The following is a 13740-nucleotide window of genomic DNA, read 5'->3' as shown; positions in this document are numbered from 1 at the left end:
AGTTTGTTATATCATAAACCATTTATTAACAATTTTGATAATTTATAATTAAATAATACAAAATATATATTTTTAATAATAGTTTGAAATTATATCATTAAATAAATACATAATATCTCTTTTAGATTAGATTAAAAACATTTAGGACATATTTGACATGCAGCATATGTTTATTAATGATTTTTATTTCTTATCATTTCAAAATATATATTTTGATAATAGTTAGGGAGAAACTGTAAAAAATAGAAAATTTGATGAAAATAATACTACATGTACTAAACTAAAAGATAGGAATATGTATAATTTGTACGCACAAGCTTGGATTTATATAAATAGTATATGACAAACATGTAGTAATAAAGCTTTATTATTATACATAAATAATGAATGTTGACAATCATTTCAAATAGGGTTCCTTTTAGGAATAAGTTCAAGAGCTTCATACTTTTGCAATGTGACACCAAGCCTTCCATTCAAATCCAACTTTGATAAATCTTCACCATTAGGAAGTGACCATTCAAAGTTGTGAAGTAATGTGGCTAAAATCAAAGGCACTTGCACAATGGCCATTGGCAGACCAGGGCAAATTCTTCTTCCTCCACCAAATGGCAAATACCTATAATCGTACCCTTTAAAATCCACATTATTACCACAACCAACATCAAATCTTTCAGGATTGAACGTTTGAGAATCTTCCCAAATTGAAGGGTCTCTCCCAATTCCCCAAACATTGACAAAAATCATACTGTCTTTTGGGATTGAGTATCCCATAACTTCACAGTCCATTGGAGCTAAACGTGGAAGAAGAAATGGGGCAGGTGGATGTAGTCTTAGGGTTTCTTTCACACAACTCCATAGATATTGAAGCTTAGAAATGTTGGATTCATCAATGGGGCTTTCCTTTGTTACCTTCTTTATTTCCTGTCTTACTTTGTTTAGTATGCCTTTGTCTTTTAGAATCTCCGACATTGCCCATTCCACTGTTGTTGTAGTTGTGTCTGTGCCTGCAGATAGCAATTCCTGCAAAAGTAGTAATAATTAATAATGCATTAGATATGTTTGATTATAAATCTATCTGTTTTAAAATGAAGAGATCTCACGGTCGTTATAGTATATGCACCATAAATTGAGTTTACTTGGAAATAAGAAGAGTAATAACTGAAATATATATTATAAAGACAAGTAAAACAGTAGCGATAAGCACAAGTGAAAGTGGTAGAGGAAGGAAGGAGATTGGACAAGTGAGAGGGACGGAGAAAATACCAAACACAATTTAAGTAGTATTTGACATAAGAAAGTATGTTTTCATTGTTTTCAAAATTTAACTCATTCGACATTAACACATCACATATTGCGTTATGAAGAAAAAAACCTCAAGTTTAAACAATCTTTACTTAAAAGAAATAAAAGAATATTGAACTTATAGAGACATGTCCGCGAAACACATTTGGATAGATAAAATGATCGAACTCTCGTGTTATTTAAAGTAGTTAAAAGAGTGTGATTTTGTACTTACATTGATCAAGTAATTGATTTGTTGATCACTGAATCCACTTTGAATCAAAACATCCAAGAAATCACTTGAAGCTGAACCTTGTTGACAATGAATTTCTCTTCTTTCTTTAATAAGAATCCCCCACAAAGAATCAACTTCATTCATGTAAATGGCAGCTTTCTTTCTAAGACCTTGAAGATCAAACCTTCTCAACAATGGATAAAAATCAGCCAAATTTGGAGTCAAACCCAAATCCATCATTTTCTTGAAAGACCCTTTAATCCCGTTAAACCCATCGCCAACAAAATCAAGCAAATCCATCGAAAAAATCAAGTTAGAAAGTGTATTGAAAACAGAGGTAAAAACAAAATCTTTAATCTTCACGACAGATCCCTGTTTTGATTCCAAAAATTCCACTAATTCCTTCATCTTCTTCTCTCTCAAAATAGCTTGCGATTCAATTGCTTTAGCTGTAAACAAGTTCGCTTTACAAATTGACCTCAAATTCTTCCAATGATCCCCACATTCAGGGGAGAAAACAAGAGAGTGTTGATTGTAGAGAGCTCTATCAGGGGTCATTTGCAAGATGTATCGATTGGAGAGAAAGCGATCATGCGTCTTGAGAACTGCAGTGGCAGTGGCAGGAGAAGAAGCCACGACCAGACGCTGAGCTCCGAGCTTGAGGGAGATTAAAGGGCCATAGATATTTGCAAATTGGGTGATGGAAATGTGAGCATTTTGACCAATTTGAGGGAGATTTCCTAAGATTGGCCATGGATTTGGACCAGGAGGAAGTGGGAGTTTTTTTAAAGAAGGAGATTTGATGCGTTTGAGAATAATAAAAATTGGAGGTATGAGAAGAAGAAGAGATGGAAGAAGAATGGAAAAGGAAGGAATCAACATGTCTTTGAAATATGGAGTTGGAGTTAAGATATGGCTTAGAATTATTGTGGAAGTTTTACTTCGATCTCTTACAGGAAAAATTAAAATGATTGAATACAAGAAGGTTTTGCAAATATAACAAGTCTAAATAACTATTGATAGAATAGTATACAAAATTTAGATCTACTTCATAAATTTTATCAAACTTTTTTTTTAATACAAATTGGATTTAAATATTTGAACTCCAAACTATTCATCCTTAATACAAGATAGTTGACATTTTAAAAATATATGGTTATATATTTGATTGTTATTATTATAAGATGATGTAATTAATTACTCTTAATTAATTGGAAACGGTAAGCTTAGCTGTCATAGACAATAAATGTGGGTTTGGGAGAAGGGTTGGGTTATAGGGGATTAGTGTTATGATAAATCTAAGTATTATGATAATATGTGTTTGAGGAAAGAGTTATGATAAAATGTATTTGGGGTAAGGGTTATGCATGAAGGGCTGTGATAAAATGTGTTTGAGAGAAGAGTTATGTATGTACTGTTATAAAATTTATTTTTTTATACATTTATTTTTAAATTCGTATTCTAAATCCAATAAATTTTTTTGTATATTTAATTTACCAAATTATCCTATTTTCGTAAAACAACTTTCAATAATTTTTAAAATGTGACGTCTATTTCTAACAATTTTTACATTGTCGTCATGTTCAAATAATTTATTGATTATTTAAAGAATTTGTATTCTAAATTCAATACACAGATTTCTTTGACGTAATTGTTATGCGCAAATAAATTATTAATTTTTTTTTTAAAAAAATCATATTCTAACTCCAATACACAAATTTTGTATATTTAATTTACCAAATTAGTTTTCGTAACACAATTTGTCTTAATTTCTTTAAATACAATATGAACCTTTTTTGAGTAATGGTTTCGGTTGAATAAATTACTGTTAACATTCTCAGTTTTCTTCTCACCTCAATGTTACGTTTTTTTTTTTCCTTTTTAAATTAGAGGATTGTTGTTGAAGGAGTGCCAAAAATGATAAAAAAAAATGATAATAAATCAATGAAAGATATAAAAGATATAAAAATAAGTATAGCATAATTTGATTAAAAAAAGTTATATTCAAAATTTAATTCAAATAAATCTTAAATCGACTTCTTGTTTTTTTTAATTCTTCACAAATCAGGATACATGAACAGCAGCGTACTTATAGCTGCTGCTGACTTTTCTTTTACTGAGAAATTCTTTAGGACACCTAATGACTTAAATTCCTATCCAAATTGTGGAAGTATATATGACTTAATTAAACAATAATGGTTTGGAAAACTCATGTACATCTTGAACTGGAAGCGCCCAGTTTCTCTTTTCAAGTCTCAAAGCTGTAATGTTAAGTGTTGCCTCATTTGAATTTACTCTTTGTCGAGCAATCTGTAACTGGAGCAGCACCACTGAACTTCCAAATGAATTTTCCAAAAGAATCTGCAGGCCCAAAGAAACTCTGATTTTTTGTAATAGCAGTAGGGGCCGTCCAATCCTTGATGAATTTATTTCTACCATTTGAAATTTCATGGCACTCACCCACATGAAAATCTCAATATTTCATATGTTGCAGTATAGTGATTAGTGAATGGTATTTCTTAAGAAAAGAAGGTAAATGTACCTGTTATATTTTATTATTAGAACAAAACTAACTGTGAGAATTTTGTTAAATTCTTTAGAGATTTAACCTAAAACATATCAACGAGTCCCAAATTTAGTTGACTTCACTTATTTCCATGCAGGTTGCTCGGACTTTGGGGAAGGGCTTACGTGCATTTCAACCTACTATAAGAGAACTTAAGGCTGTTATGACTTATCTTTCAGTTTTTGAGATTTTTCTCTATAACTTCTTATAGACCTTATTGTAGTTTTTTGTTCTTCATTTTTCTCTGTAGGACATTTCTAGAGAATTCAAGACCATGTTTGTGGGAGAAATTGTTCTCGATGAAATTGAGAGTTCAATTAACAACTCATACAATGCGAGCAAATCTACCTACTCAAACCCATCTTTTGTTTCTAAAGCAAGAAGAGTCTGTTTTAGACTCAACTTCTCTTCCTAAAGCAGAAGAGCTTTCAGTGGCTGAATCAAGTGAGCGATTAAGTTTTTTTATCATCCATATTATTTGTTATCACTACTTCTATTCTAGGGAAAGAAAGCTACATAGAAAAAGTAGAATGCCAAATGGGAAAAAAGATCCATAAGCAGTGTTATTTTGAAAAACAGAAAACAAAAATTAACATTATTGTCAAACCAAGCCATTCAAGAACATGAAATAGAATTGGATAGTTGTCATGTTTTTTGAATTCCTTGCCATTATTGAGTAGTAACTTGTCATTTGTTTATTAAAAGATTTTAATTAAGATTACGGTATTCATAACTTTGTAGTCACTAAATAACTCAAAACAGTTAGTTTGATAGTTTTAAATAATTTTTAAAACTGATGCTCAGATGATTTGTGTTCAATACATGGAGGATAATTAAGTAGCTAACAAAGGCAAGCTAAACGATAAATTTGGAAGTGCGTGGGGAATAGGTGAGCTTGTTTGAAGGGGAAGTGAAATTGTTGTTGCCTACATGATCCAAATGGCATTGTTATTTAAAAAATCTTAGTGGAGGTTGCCGAAGTGGGCAAGCAATTTCAGAAGCCAAAATTAGGAATGCTAACTCGTATGAACAAAGTTAGGAAACAAGAATTTTGCATCTGGTTTGATGTTATTTTGAGGAAATCTATCACAATGTTTATTGTGGTTATAGTATAGTGAGACCTTTGAAACGTGTAACATTTGTGGTTATAAACCACCAATTTGAGTCATTTATTTAATGACAGTTTAAACAAATCTGACTACAGAAAGAAATATCAATCCTAGTAGAGAATATTAGCTCCAAACAAAATTTAGTAATAAATAAAATTAAGTGAATTTCTTTTGATTTTGAGGAACAAGGATGAATAATCAATAAAAAAGAAATGAAGAGGTTTATCCATGCAAGCTTCAAGCAAAAGTCAAGGATGTCGATCCTTCCAGAAAAGTTCAAAGTTCTCCCTTTACTTTGATTTTCGAAAGTTTTGAGGACAGACAAAACAACTTATAAGGCACTTGCACAATGGCTATTGGCAGACCAGGGCAAATTCTTCTTCCTCCACCAAATGGCAAATACCTATAATCATACCCTTTAAAATCCACATTATTACCACAACCAACATCAAATCTTTGAGGATTGAACGTTTGAGAATCTTCCCAAATTGAAGGGTCTCTCCCAATTCCCCAAACATTGGCAAAAATCATACTGTCTTTTGGGATTGAGTATCCCGTAACTTCACAGTCCATTGGAGCTAAACGTGGAAGAAGAAATGGGGCAGGTGGGTGTAGTCTTAGGGTTTCTTTCACACAACTCCATAGATATTGAAGCTTAGAAATGTTGGATTCATCAATGGCGGGGCTTTCCTTTGCTACCTTCTTTATTTCCTCCCTTGCTTTGTTTAGTATGTCTTTGTCTTTTAGAATCTCTGACATTGTCCATTCTACTGTTGTTGTAGTTGTGTCTGTGCCTGCAGATAACAATTCCTGCAAAAGTAGTAATCATTAATAATGCATGAGATATGTTTGATTATAAATCTATCTGTATGAAGAGATCTCACTATCATCGTAATATGCACCATAAGTTTGGAGACTTATTGGCTTCCCGTGATTTTGTATCAGATATAAGTGAGTTTAATTGGAAATAAGTTTGTTGGCTTTCTAACTTGATTTTGTATCAAGTTAGTAAGAGATTTGAAAACAGAGGTAAAAACAAAATCTTTAATCTCCACAACAGATCCTTGTTTTGATTCCAGAAATTCCACTAACTCCTTCATCTTCTTCTCTCTCAAAGTATCCTGTGATTCAATTTCTTTAGCCGTAAACAAGTTCACTTTACAAATTGACCTCAAATTCTTCCATTGGTCTCCATATTCATGGGAGAAAACAAGAGAGTGCTGATCGTGGAGAGCTCTATCAGGGGTCATTTGAAAGATGTATCGAGCAGAGAGAAGGCAGTCTTGCGTCCTGAGAACTGCAGTGGTGGCAGCCCGAGAAGAAGCGACGATGAGACGCTGAGCTCCGAGCTTGAGGGAGATTAAAGGGCCATAGACATTGGCAAATTGGGTTATGGAAACGTGAGCATTTTGACCCATTTGAAGGAGATTTCCAAAGATTGGCCATGGACTTGGACCAGGAGGAAGTGGGAGTTTTTTTGAAGATGGAGATTTGATGTGTTTGAGAATAATGAAAACTGAAGGTAGAAGAAGAAGAAGAAGAGATGGAAGAAGAATGGAAAAGGAAGGTATCAACATCTTTGAAATATGGAGTTGTGGAGTTAAGCTATGGGTTAGAATAATTATTATGTAAGTTTAAGTTCCATCTGTTATATAGGGAAAAGTTAAAATGATTGAATAATGTAATGTAATAAGTCATTGGAGATAGAATAGTATACAAAATTTAAATTATAGTTGAAGATTTGGACCTCAAACCTATTCATCCATAATACAAGAGATCGTTGATATCTTCTAAACATTATGATTATATACTCATTACTCTTACTTAATTGGATGGGCAAGTCAGCTGTCATTGGAAGGTCAAAGGAATAGATTATTTTATTTCTTAAAAAATATATTATTTTGAATAATTGATATAAATAAATATAATTAAAAAATAACAAAATAAATTAAAATATTTACAAGTTGGATTCTATCACGGATAGTCTTCTATTACTCTAGCATATCAATAACTATCAATGATAGAATTTGGTATAAGTTGTAAATATTTTGTAAAATCTACTGTTTTTAAAACAAAATCATTAAAAAAACATAAAAATTATGAAATTTAATACACTCAAATTAGAGCGAGAATTTTTTATATATATTAGATCGTTAAGAAAAAGTACTTTTTAAATGATTTTTTAAATCACGTTTATGAGTTATTTTTAAAATAGCTAAAATCTCTTTTGTCATTTTTAAAATACTCAAAAACATATTATTAATGATAGACTTTGATAAACATTGATATCTTTTTATCAATTATATTGATAAACAGTAATAGAAATTATCAATGTCTATTATTGATAAAATTCAAAATTTTGCTATATGTTATAAATAACTTATAGTTTTTATTTTATTATATTTAAAATTGTCCATTTTGTTTAGAAAGAATAATTTATTTTATCAAGGAAGAAATAAGTTTTTGGATTTAGTCGCTGGCTGTTACTTCCAAATGACATTATTTTCTTTACAAGTTTTGAAAATTATATATATATATTAGAATTTTATTAAAAGATAAAAAAGAATATATAGGAAAAGGATGTATAAACGATAGAAGATTCTAAAATAAAATTGTATCAAGTATGAAAATGACATATTCAAGTAACAAATAACAATGATGGAAAAGCTTAAAATAAAAAATGAATTAATTGAATAAAAAAATCGAGAAAAATAATTGAAAATTGAATTAGACAAAAAATAATAATAATCATAACAAATCACCTTATTTTTACAAATATTTTTAAATGATTTTTAAAAAAATATAACAAAACGTAAAAAAAATTACATTGTATAGAACAATTTTGAAAAAAAAAAAATCTCACAAGCCCACGACGTGAAATAACAAAATTACACCGTGATTAATCGACCACATACATGCAAAAAAAGCTTCTAATTTAAACTTTCATTAAATATATTGCCTAAAAGATCATTTTGATATCGGTAAACAATAATTTGAATCTATCTCTCATCTATTTAGAATAAACTAAATCTGACGGTAAGAATAATTTTGAATGGCTATTTATATTTTTAAACTTTTGAAAGTTATATGTATATATATTTTTTTAAAAAAAAAATAAACTAATACATTTTGTAGAGAGAAAAAAATAATAAAAACTGATTTGAGGACTGAAGTTTGAAATTGGATGGGATGGCCTCCACCTCCAACACTGCGACTCTCCATCCCCTCCCCTAACAATTTCGACGCTAAAACCCTAAACCCTAATCGAAGTGAGATCCATTGAAAAAAGATGTTGATCTTTTTTGGCTACCACCCTAAATCCCTCACCTCCAATTTTACATCATTCAAAACCAGGGCTTTTTTTCTCTTCAATTTAACTCTCTCACGATCAATGTCTCAATCCACCTCCATTCCCAAAAACCTCCAAAGGGTTCGTGACCATGGCTACGATAATTACATGGAAGTGGAGAAGAAAACCCGTAAAGTGCTCAAGTTTCAGGAACTTATTCTCTCCCAATTCAACCAGACAATCCCAGTTTCTCGCCTTGATATCTTAGCTCGCCGCCTTGGGTTCAAGCAACACGAAGCTGGGGCCTTCGTCCTCAAATTCCCTCATGTATTTGAAATCTATGAGCACCCTGTTCAAAGAATCCTCTATTGCAGGTTAACCCGAAAAGCCCACCTCCAAATCGAGCAGCAAAAGCGAGCTGTCATTGCCCAGATTCCGGATGCTGTCACTAGACTGAGGAAACTCTTGATGATGTCGAACAATGGCCGTCTTCGCCTCGAGCATATTCGGATTGCTCGGTCTGAATTCGGGTTACCTGACGATTTTGAATATTCGGTAGTTCTCAAACACCCTCAATTCTTTAGACTCTTTGATGCTAAAGAAACTAGGAATAAGTACATTGAAATTGTAGAAAGAGATCCAAGTCTTACTGTTTGTGCAATAGAGAGAGCCAGGGAGAGGGTTTATAGAGAGAAAGGAAGTGATGCTGAGGACATTAGATTCTCTTTCGTTGTGAATTTTCCCCCTGGGTTTAAGATAGGGAAGTATTTCAGAATTGCAATGTGGAAATGGCAGCGGCTTCCTTATTGGTCGCCATATGAGGACATTTCTGAGTATGATATGAGGTCCATTGAAGCACAGAAGAGGATGGAGAAGAGGGCAGTGGCAACAATTCATGAGATGTTGTCTTTGACTGTAGAGAAGAAGATTACATTGGAACGGATTGCGCATTTTCGATTAGCAATGTATCTGCCCAAGAAGTTGAAGGACTTCCTTCTTCAACATCAGGGAATTTTCTACATTTCAACAAGAGGAAACCATGGGAAACTTCACACTGTTTTCCTCAGGGAAGGTTATAGGAGAAGTGAGTTAGTAGAGCCTAATGATGTGTATTTGGCTAGAAGACAATTGGCTGAATTGGTTTTACTCAGTCCAAGGAAGGCAACAGTAGACAGGGAACTAGTTGGGTACAGGAGAGAGAGAGTGGGTTATGATATGGAAAATTCTAGGACAGATTATGTGGAGGATAAATCTGTTGATTTTGGCGTTGAGAACAAAGGCAATGTGAGAGATGTTTTGGACTCAGACATAGGTTCTGATGTTGAATCTGATTTCTCTGATGATGATAATCATAGTGTCGAGGTAGAGGATGTGGACATAACAGAATAACATAAACTGGAGGTCTCCAACAGTTTCCTTGGAGCTGCTTGTTGAAGCTTCAGAGCTCATTTGGTAGCTCTGACTGATACAACTTAGTGAGTAAGCACTGTCGGTAAATCAGTTCTGTTTTCAATAAGTGGTTTGGCAGTGTGTGAATGAGTGAAGGGATGTCATGGCCTAAAGAGGTGAGAGTTGAAGTTACTAGTTACCACAGGCATGGAATCCAACTTTGATGTTTTAGCTTCAAGCTGCACAGAATGTGGCATAGAAAAAGAAAGCTTCTGGATGATTTTTGTTTCGGGTGGCTTTCAATTCAGTTATCATTTCTCCACCTCTCTTTCTCAATCAATCAATCAGTGATTTAATAAAAAAAATTGCGTTGTATGCATTCATTTGATGATTCTTTTTCATCAACATCAACATGGAAATTGGGGAGAGTTGGGTTTCGTAAGTTTTACATGTGGCAGGTCATGGAATAGTCAGCACTTTGGTTCTAATTTCAACTAGGGTTCCTTTTTGGTTGACAACTTTGTTGTACGTACTATCTGCAAGATGGTTGCAGGAAGACCTCGATCACTTAGTTTGGAGGTGTGTTTGTGTGAAGTTGTTTCTTTGAGATGTTCAACTTGAGCTTGCAGAGTTGTAAAGAGACGATTGCAGAGCTTCTTTGCATGCCCATTGCATGCATTTTCATGAATAAAGAGTTGTTCTTGTGGCAAGCAGGTCTTTTGAGAGGCCAGAGCGATGTTTAGTTCTTTTTTAGATCCTATGTTTCTCTTAGTAATTCCGGTTATAACTACGTTTTTAGATTATTGTAAGGCTCTTTTTTGGTGCCCTTGTATATATACCTGAAAGAACAATTTGGAACATTTGAAAATTTGTATTTTTTGGACCCAATAAAGTTTTTTAATTAGGGCTATATGTGTGAATAGAATTATATATTTTTTTTTAATCGGTGACAAACTTCTTTATCAATAATAAGAACTCAATAAAGAACTCAAAGTACAAAAGAATTATAGGTTCTGAAATTTGGATAGACCATCAATACATGTATAAGCACAAGATGTACAATATCTACTTCTAATTCTTTTCTTAATGTCAATTTGCTCCCTGATGTTAAAACTTTCTACAAATTTAGTGATATTACAATAGCTGAAGGTAAGTATCTTAACTTCACCTAATTTTAGTCTAAATAGTTAGTCTAACGTATCCTTAAGACCGTAAGCAAAGGAAACTGCAGCAATCGATCATGAGATGCAAGCTTCAGTACAGTACCCAAGCCTGCAGAATGAGAGAAAAAAAGCACATCAAAATAAGACTTGAAGAGTTCTAGGTTCTAAGAGAGAACAAAGAATTGTAAGGTTTAATTACATTCAATCATTCTGAATAATACCCATAAGTTTATTTTCTATAAATCATAACCTTCTACACTGTGCAGTTGACGTGCATGACTTGTAGATTTTTCCTAATAACAAGAATGGTTGAAAGCATATTTAAAACACATATTTGATTGGTAATATCCAAAAAGCAAAAAAGAAAAATTTTCAGTCATCCCAACATTCTGATGTCCAAATCTGAGCTTTAGAACTTACATACTTGGTCTTGACGTCTTGAGTTTGTAATCTGGCCATGCTATCTTAAGCGATCGAGGCTTCCTTGTGTTCCGTTGAAATTTCAACGCCATGGCTACTTGCAACATCAGAGGATCCATGGTTGCTTTAACGGTACAGTATTTCTGTAACCGTAAGTGCACATGTATACATGATTATTCAGATATGGAGAGAATTGGTCTACACTATATGCAGGCGAATATCCCCTTTAAGAATCTGCCAATACTTCCAACAGGATGACAAGAAAAGTTTCGATAAACTATACCTCAAAAACATTTCTATTAGAAGAAAATTGTTTTGCCATAAGTATGCTTGGGATTACTTTGGAGAATCTTAGTTTAAAGTGCAACACTCTTTCAACTTTTGAAATAAGCACTAACGAAGTCTTTGCTCAAAATTACAGTTTAAGGTGTTTTTAAACCGTAAAGTCAATGAGAGCAATTAGAAATGTTTTTCAAACCTATATCTTTGTCGGCTAGGGAGCAATTGTACATGTAGATTTTCAAACATACAATATTAAAGTGTATACCTCTTTCAATAATTAGAGTTTTAGTTTTCTAAACTTTCATCATGTCAAAATTGATTCCAAACTTACTATTTGTCTATGATGCTGGAATCAGATAAGAGCAGATTTAGTGGGGGGCAAAACAGTTTTAAGCTTCTTCCTCAACCGTTCAAGCTCCTCATATTTGTCTGTTGCATGTGCCTTCAAAAGACATCTCTCCATTATCAGAAATGCTGCTTCACTCATCTGTCTCCCTCTCTCCAACATTTGTTTAGAGCATTCAAATGCTTGAAGGACCATTCCACGGGCACATAATCCTGTTACCAACAGATCCAACACATGACTATGAGGACAGTATCCCTTCTCTACCAAATAAGCCCAGAAACCCAAACCCAAATCAACTCGACGATTTTCGCAGAAAAACTTCATTATCATCACTGCCGTTCGTGTTTTGGGCACAAAATTTCGCCCTACCATTTTGATATACAACTCATAAAAACCTCCAACATCTTCCAATCGAATCAAGCCTGAGAACATCATGTGGTAGGTCACACTGTCATGTTCAATGTGTTTAGCCTCCATATCTTCCATTACAGATGCTGCAGACTTTACATCACCAGACCTAATCAAGGAACTTATCAAAGCATTATAAGCCCCAATATCAGGACACAAATTTCTCAGAGGAATTTCATCAAACAGTTGGCGAGCTTTGGTTTTATCCTTGACTATCCCTGCTCCGTGGATAAGAGTAGTGATTGTTTCCAATGTTGGCTCACATTTTGCCCTCTCCATTTCTTTAAAAACTCTCAAACCATCCACGAAACAACCCTTTTTGCAATATGCATCAATTCTAATGCTATAAGTCACAGCATTTGGCTTAAAACCTCTCTTAATCATCTCATGATAGAAAAGCTCAACAGAAGTAATATCACTCGATTCCTTAAACCCTAAAAGCAAGAGATTTATGGTTTTAATATTTGGGGGAAATCGAGAATACATCTTGTGGAACACTGATCGCGCCTCTTTCATTTGTCTCTGAGTACAAAAAGCTCGAAGGAGTACATTAAATTCCTCAGTACCAAATTTCCTTCCAACAAACACTTCATTCTCCATTCTCTGAAACGCTTCAATGGTTTCTTCAAATGATAGAAACTTCGCAATCCTCGAAAGCAAGATGCTCATGGACTTGAGAGTAAGCAAAAAAGGGTGAGTTTGTCGAATCTCACGCATTAACTCCCATGATTGATCGAAATATCTCATTCTGGAGAGAATGTGAAGGGTCTTCTCGAAAGCGTCAGAAGTTGGGGGAGCTTGAGAATGATGGAGGCAGAATTTGAAGAACTCCAAGGCTTTGAGGCCATTGGAATGAGCTGCAAAGAGTTGGCCAAGGACGTCGTTGAGAAAAGTGTTTGAAGGAAGAGGAGATGGAATGAGGTGAAGAAGAGTGGGGTGAAGAGGTTGATCGGGAAATGGATGGTCGTTGATGATTTTGGCGATTCTTTCGATTTCAGTTGTGGATTTTGAAGATGGATGAAGATTAGTACAATAAGAAGCTGCAAGAATCAGAAACGAATGAGAAGAAATGGGTTTTTGAGGGATTAGAGTAAGCTTCATCAGAACCGCCATCTTTAGTTTCTTCAACCTCCTTGAATCGATAAAGATCTTAAACTCATCTACTCTATTGAAGAAGAAGAATCGAACGATGAAAAAACTGCAGATTGAAGAAGGAAGAAAGTATGCAATTATGGTTAAAGTTGTAATTTCG

At 33.5% G+C, this 13740-nt stretch overlaps 5 protein-coding genes across 13 annotated transcripts; 1 reads left to right on the top strand and 4 right to left on the bottom strand.

Moving 5' to 3' along the window:
- Positions 1–296: 296 nt before the first annotated feature.
- Positions 297–2493, bottom strand: LOC116403724 (probable (S)-N-methylcoclaurine 3'-hydroxylase isozyme 2). Its single transcript, XM_031885263.1, has 2 exons — positions 1517–2493; positions 297–1020 (listed from the first exon to the last, which is right to left on the bottom strand). The coding sequence occupies exons 1-2, from the start codon at positions 2396–2398 to the stop codon at positions 403–405; spliced, it is 1500 nt and encodes a 499-aa protein (XP_031741123.1). The 5' UTR covers positions 2399–2493; the 3' UTR covers positions 297–402.
- Positions 2494–5153: 2660 nt separating this feature from the next.
- LOC116403664 (cytochrome P450 76C2-like) lies at positions 5154–6167 on the bottom strand. The gene is made up of 2 exons (XM_031885026.1): positions 6076–6167; positions 5154–6001 (listed from the first exon to the last, which is right to left on the bottom strand). The coding sequence occupies exons 1-2, from the start codon at positions 6094–6096 to the stop codon at positions 5468–5470; spliced, it is 555 nt and encodes a 184-aa protein (XP_031740886.1). The 5' UTR covers positions 6097–6167; the 3' UTR covers positions 5154–5467.
- On the bottom strand, positions 6133–6768 carry LOC105435649 ((S)-N-methylcoclaurine 3'-hydroxylase isozyme 2). Its single transcript, XM_031885378.1, has one exon. The coding sequence runs from the start codon at positions 6766–6768 to the stop codon at positions 6133–6135; it is 636 nt and encodes a 211-aa protein (XP_031741238.1).
- Positions 6769–8353: 1585 nt separating this feature from the next.
- LOC101208717 (protein ROOT PRIMORDIUM DEFECTIVE 1) lies at positions 8354–10745 on the top strand. The gene has a single exon (XM_004143660.3). The coding sequence runs from the start codon at positions 8481–8483 to the stop codon at positions 9867–9869; it is 1389 nt and encodes a 462-aa protein (XP_004143708.2). The 5' UTR covers positions 8354–8480; the 3' UTR covers positions 9870–10745.
- A 118-nt stretch (positions 10746–10863) lies between these two features.
- On the bottom strand, positions 10864–13726 carry LOC101208962 (pentatricopeptide repeat-containing protein At3g61360). Of its 9 annotated transcripts, none has more exons than XR_004216428.1 (4): positions 12066–13726; positions 11453–11595; positions 11232–11325; positions 10864–11141 (listed from the first exon to the last, which is right to left on the bottom strand). XR_004216428.1 is itself a non-coding variant. In XM_004143661.3 (2 exons), exon 1 carries the CDS (start codon positions 13599–13601, stop codon positions 12087–12089), a length of 1515 nt encoding a protein of 504 aa, XP_004143709.1. In that variant the 5' UTR covers positions 13602–13726; the 3' UTR covers positions 11452–11595; positions 12066–12086. The 9 variants fall into 9 exon arrangements, 1 of the variants encoding a protein (XP_004143709.1); XR_004216433.1 differs by having other exon boundaries at positions 11283–11325; XR_004216430.1 differs by having other exon boundaries at positions 11457–11595.
- Between the last annotated feature and the right edge of the window lie 14 nt (positions 13727–13740).

This window comes from Cucumis sativus, chromosome 5 (assembly GCF_000004075.3).
Source record: "Cucumis sativus cultivar 9930 chromosome 5, Cucumber_9930_V3, whole genome shotgun sequence".
In the NCBI taxonomy this organism is placed as follows: domain Eukaryota; kingdom Viridiplantae; phylum Streptophyta; class Magnoliopsida; order Cucurbitales; family Cucurbitaceae; genus Cucumis; species Cucumis sativus.
This window is presented reverse-complemented; position numbering and strand designations above follow the sequence as displayed.

Coding starts and splice junctions, on each gene's coding strand:
- LOC116403724 (XM_031885263.1), bottom strand. CDS start 2,398: ATGTTGATTCCTTCCTTTTCCATTCTTCTTCCATCTCTTCTTCTTCTC. Junction 1,021..1,516: donor AAATCAATTACTTGATCAAT/GTAAGTACAAAA, acceptor CTACTTTTGCAG/GAATTGCTATCTGCAGGCAC.
- LOC116403664 (XM_031885026.1), bottom strand. CDS start 6,096: ATGGTGCATATTACGATGATA. Junction 6,002..6,075: donor TGGTGCATATTACGATGATA/GTGAGATCTCTT, acceptor CTACTTTTGCAG/GAATTGTTATCTGCAGGCAC.
- LOC105435649 (XM_031885378.1), bottom strand. CDS start 6,768: ATGTTGATACCTTCCTTTTCCATTCTTCTTCCATCTCTTCTTCTTCTT.
- LOC101208717 (XM_004143660.3), top strand. CDS start 8,481: ATGTTGATCTTTTTTGGCTACCACCCTAAATCCCTCACCTCCAATTTT.
- LOC101208962 (XM_004143661.3), bottom strand. CDS start 13,601: ATGGCGGTTCTGATGAAGCTTACTCTAATCCCTCAAAAACCCATTTCT.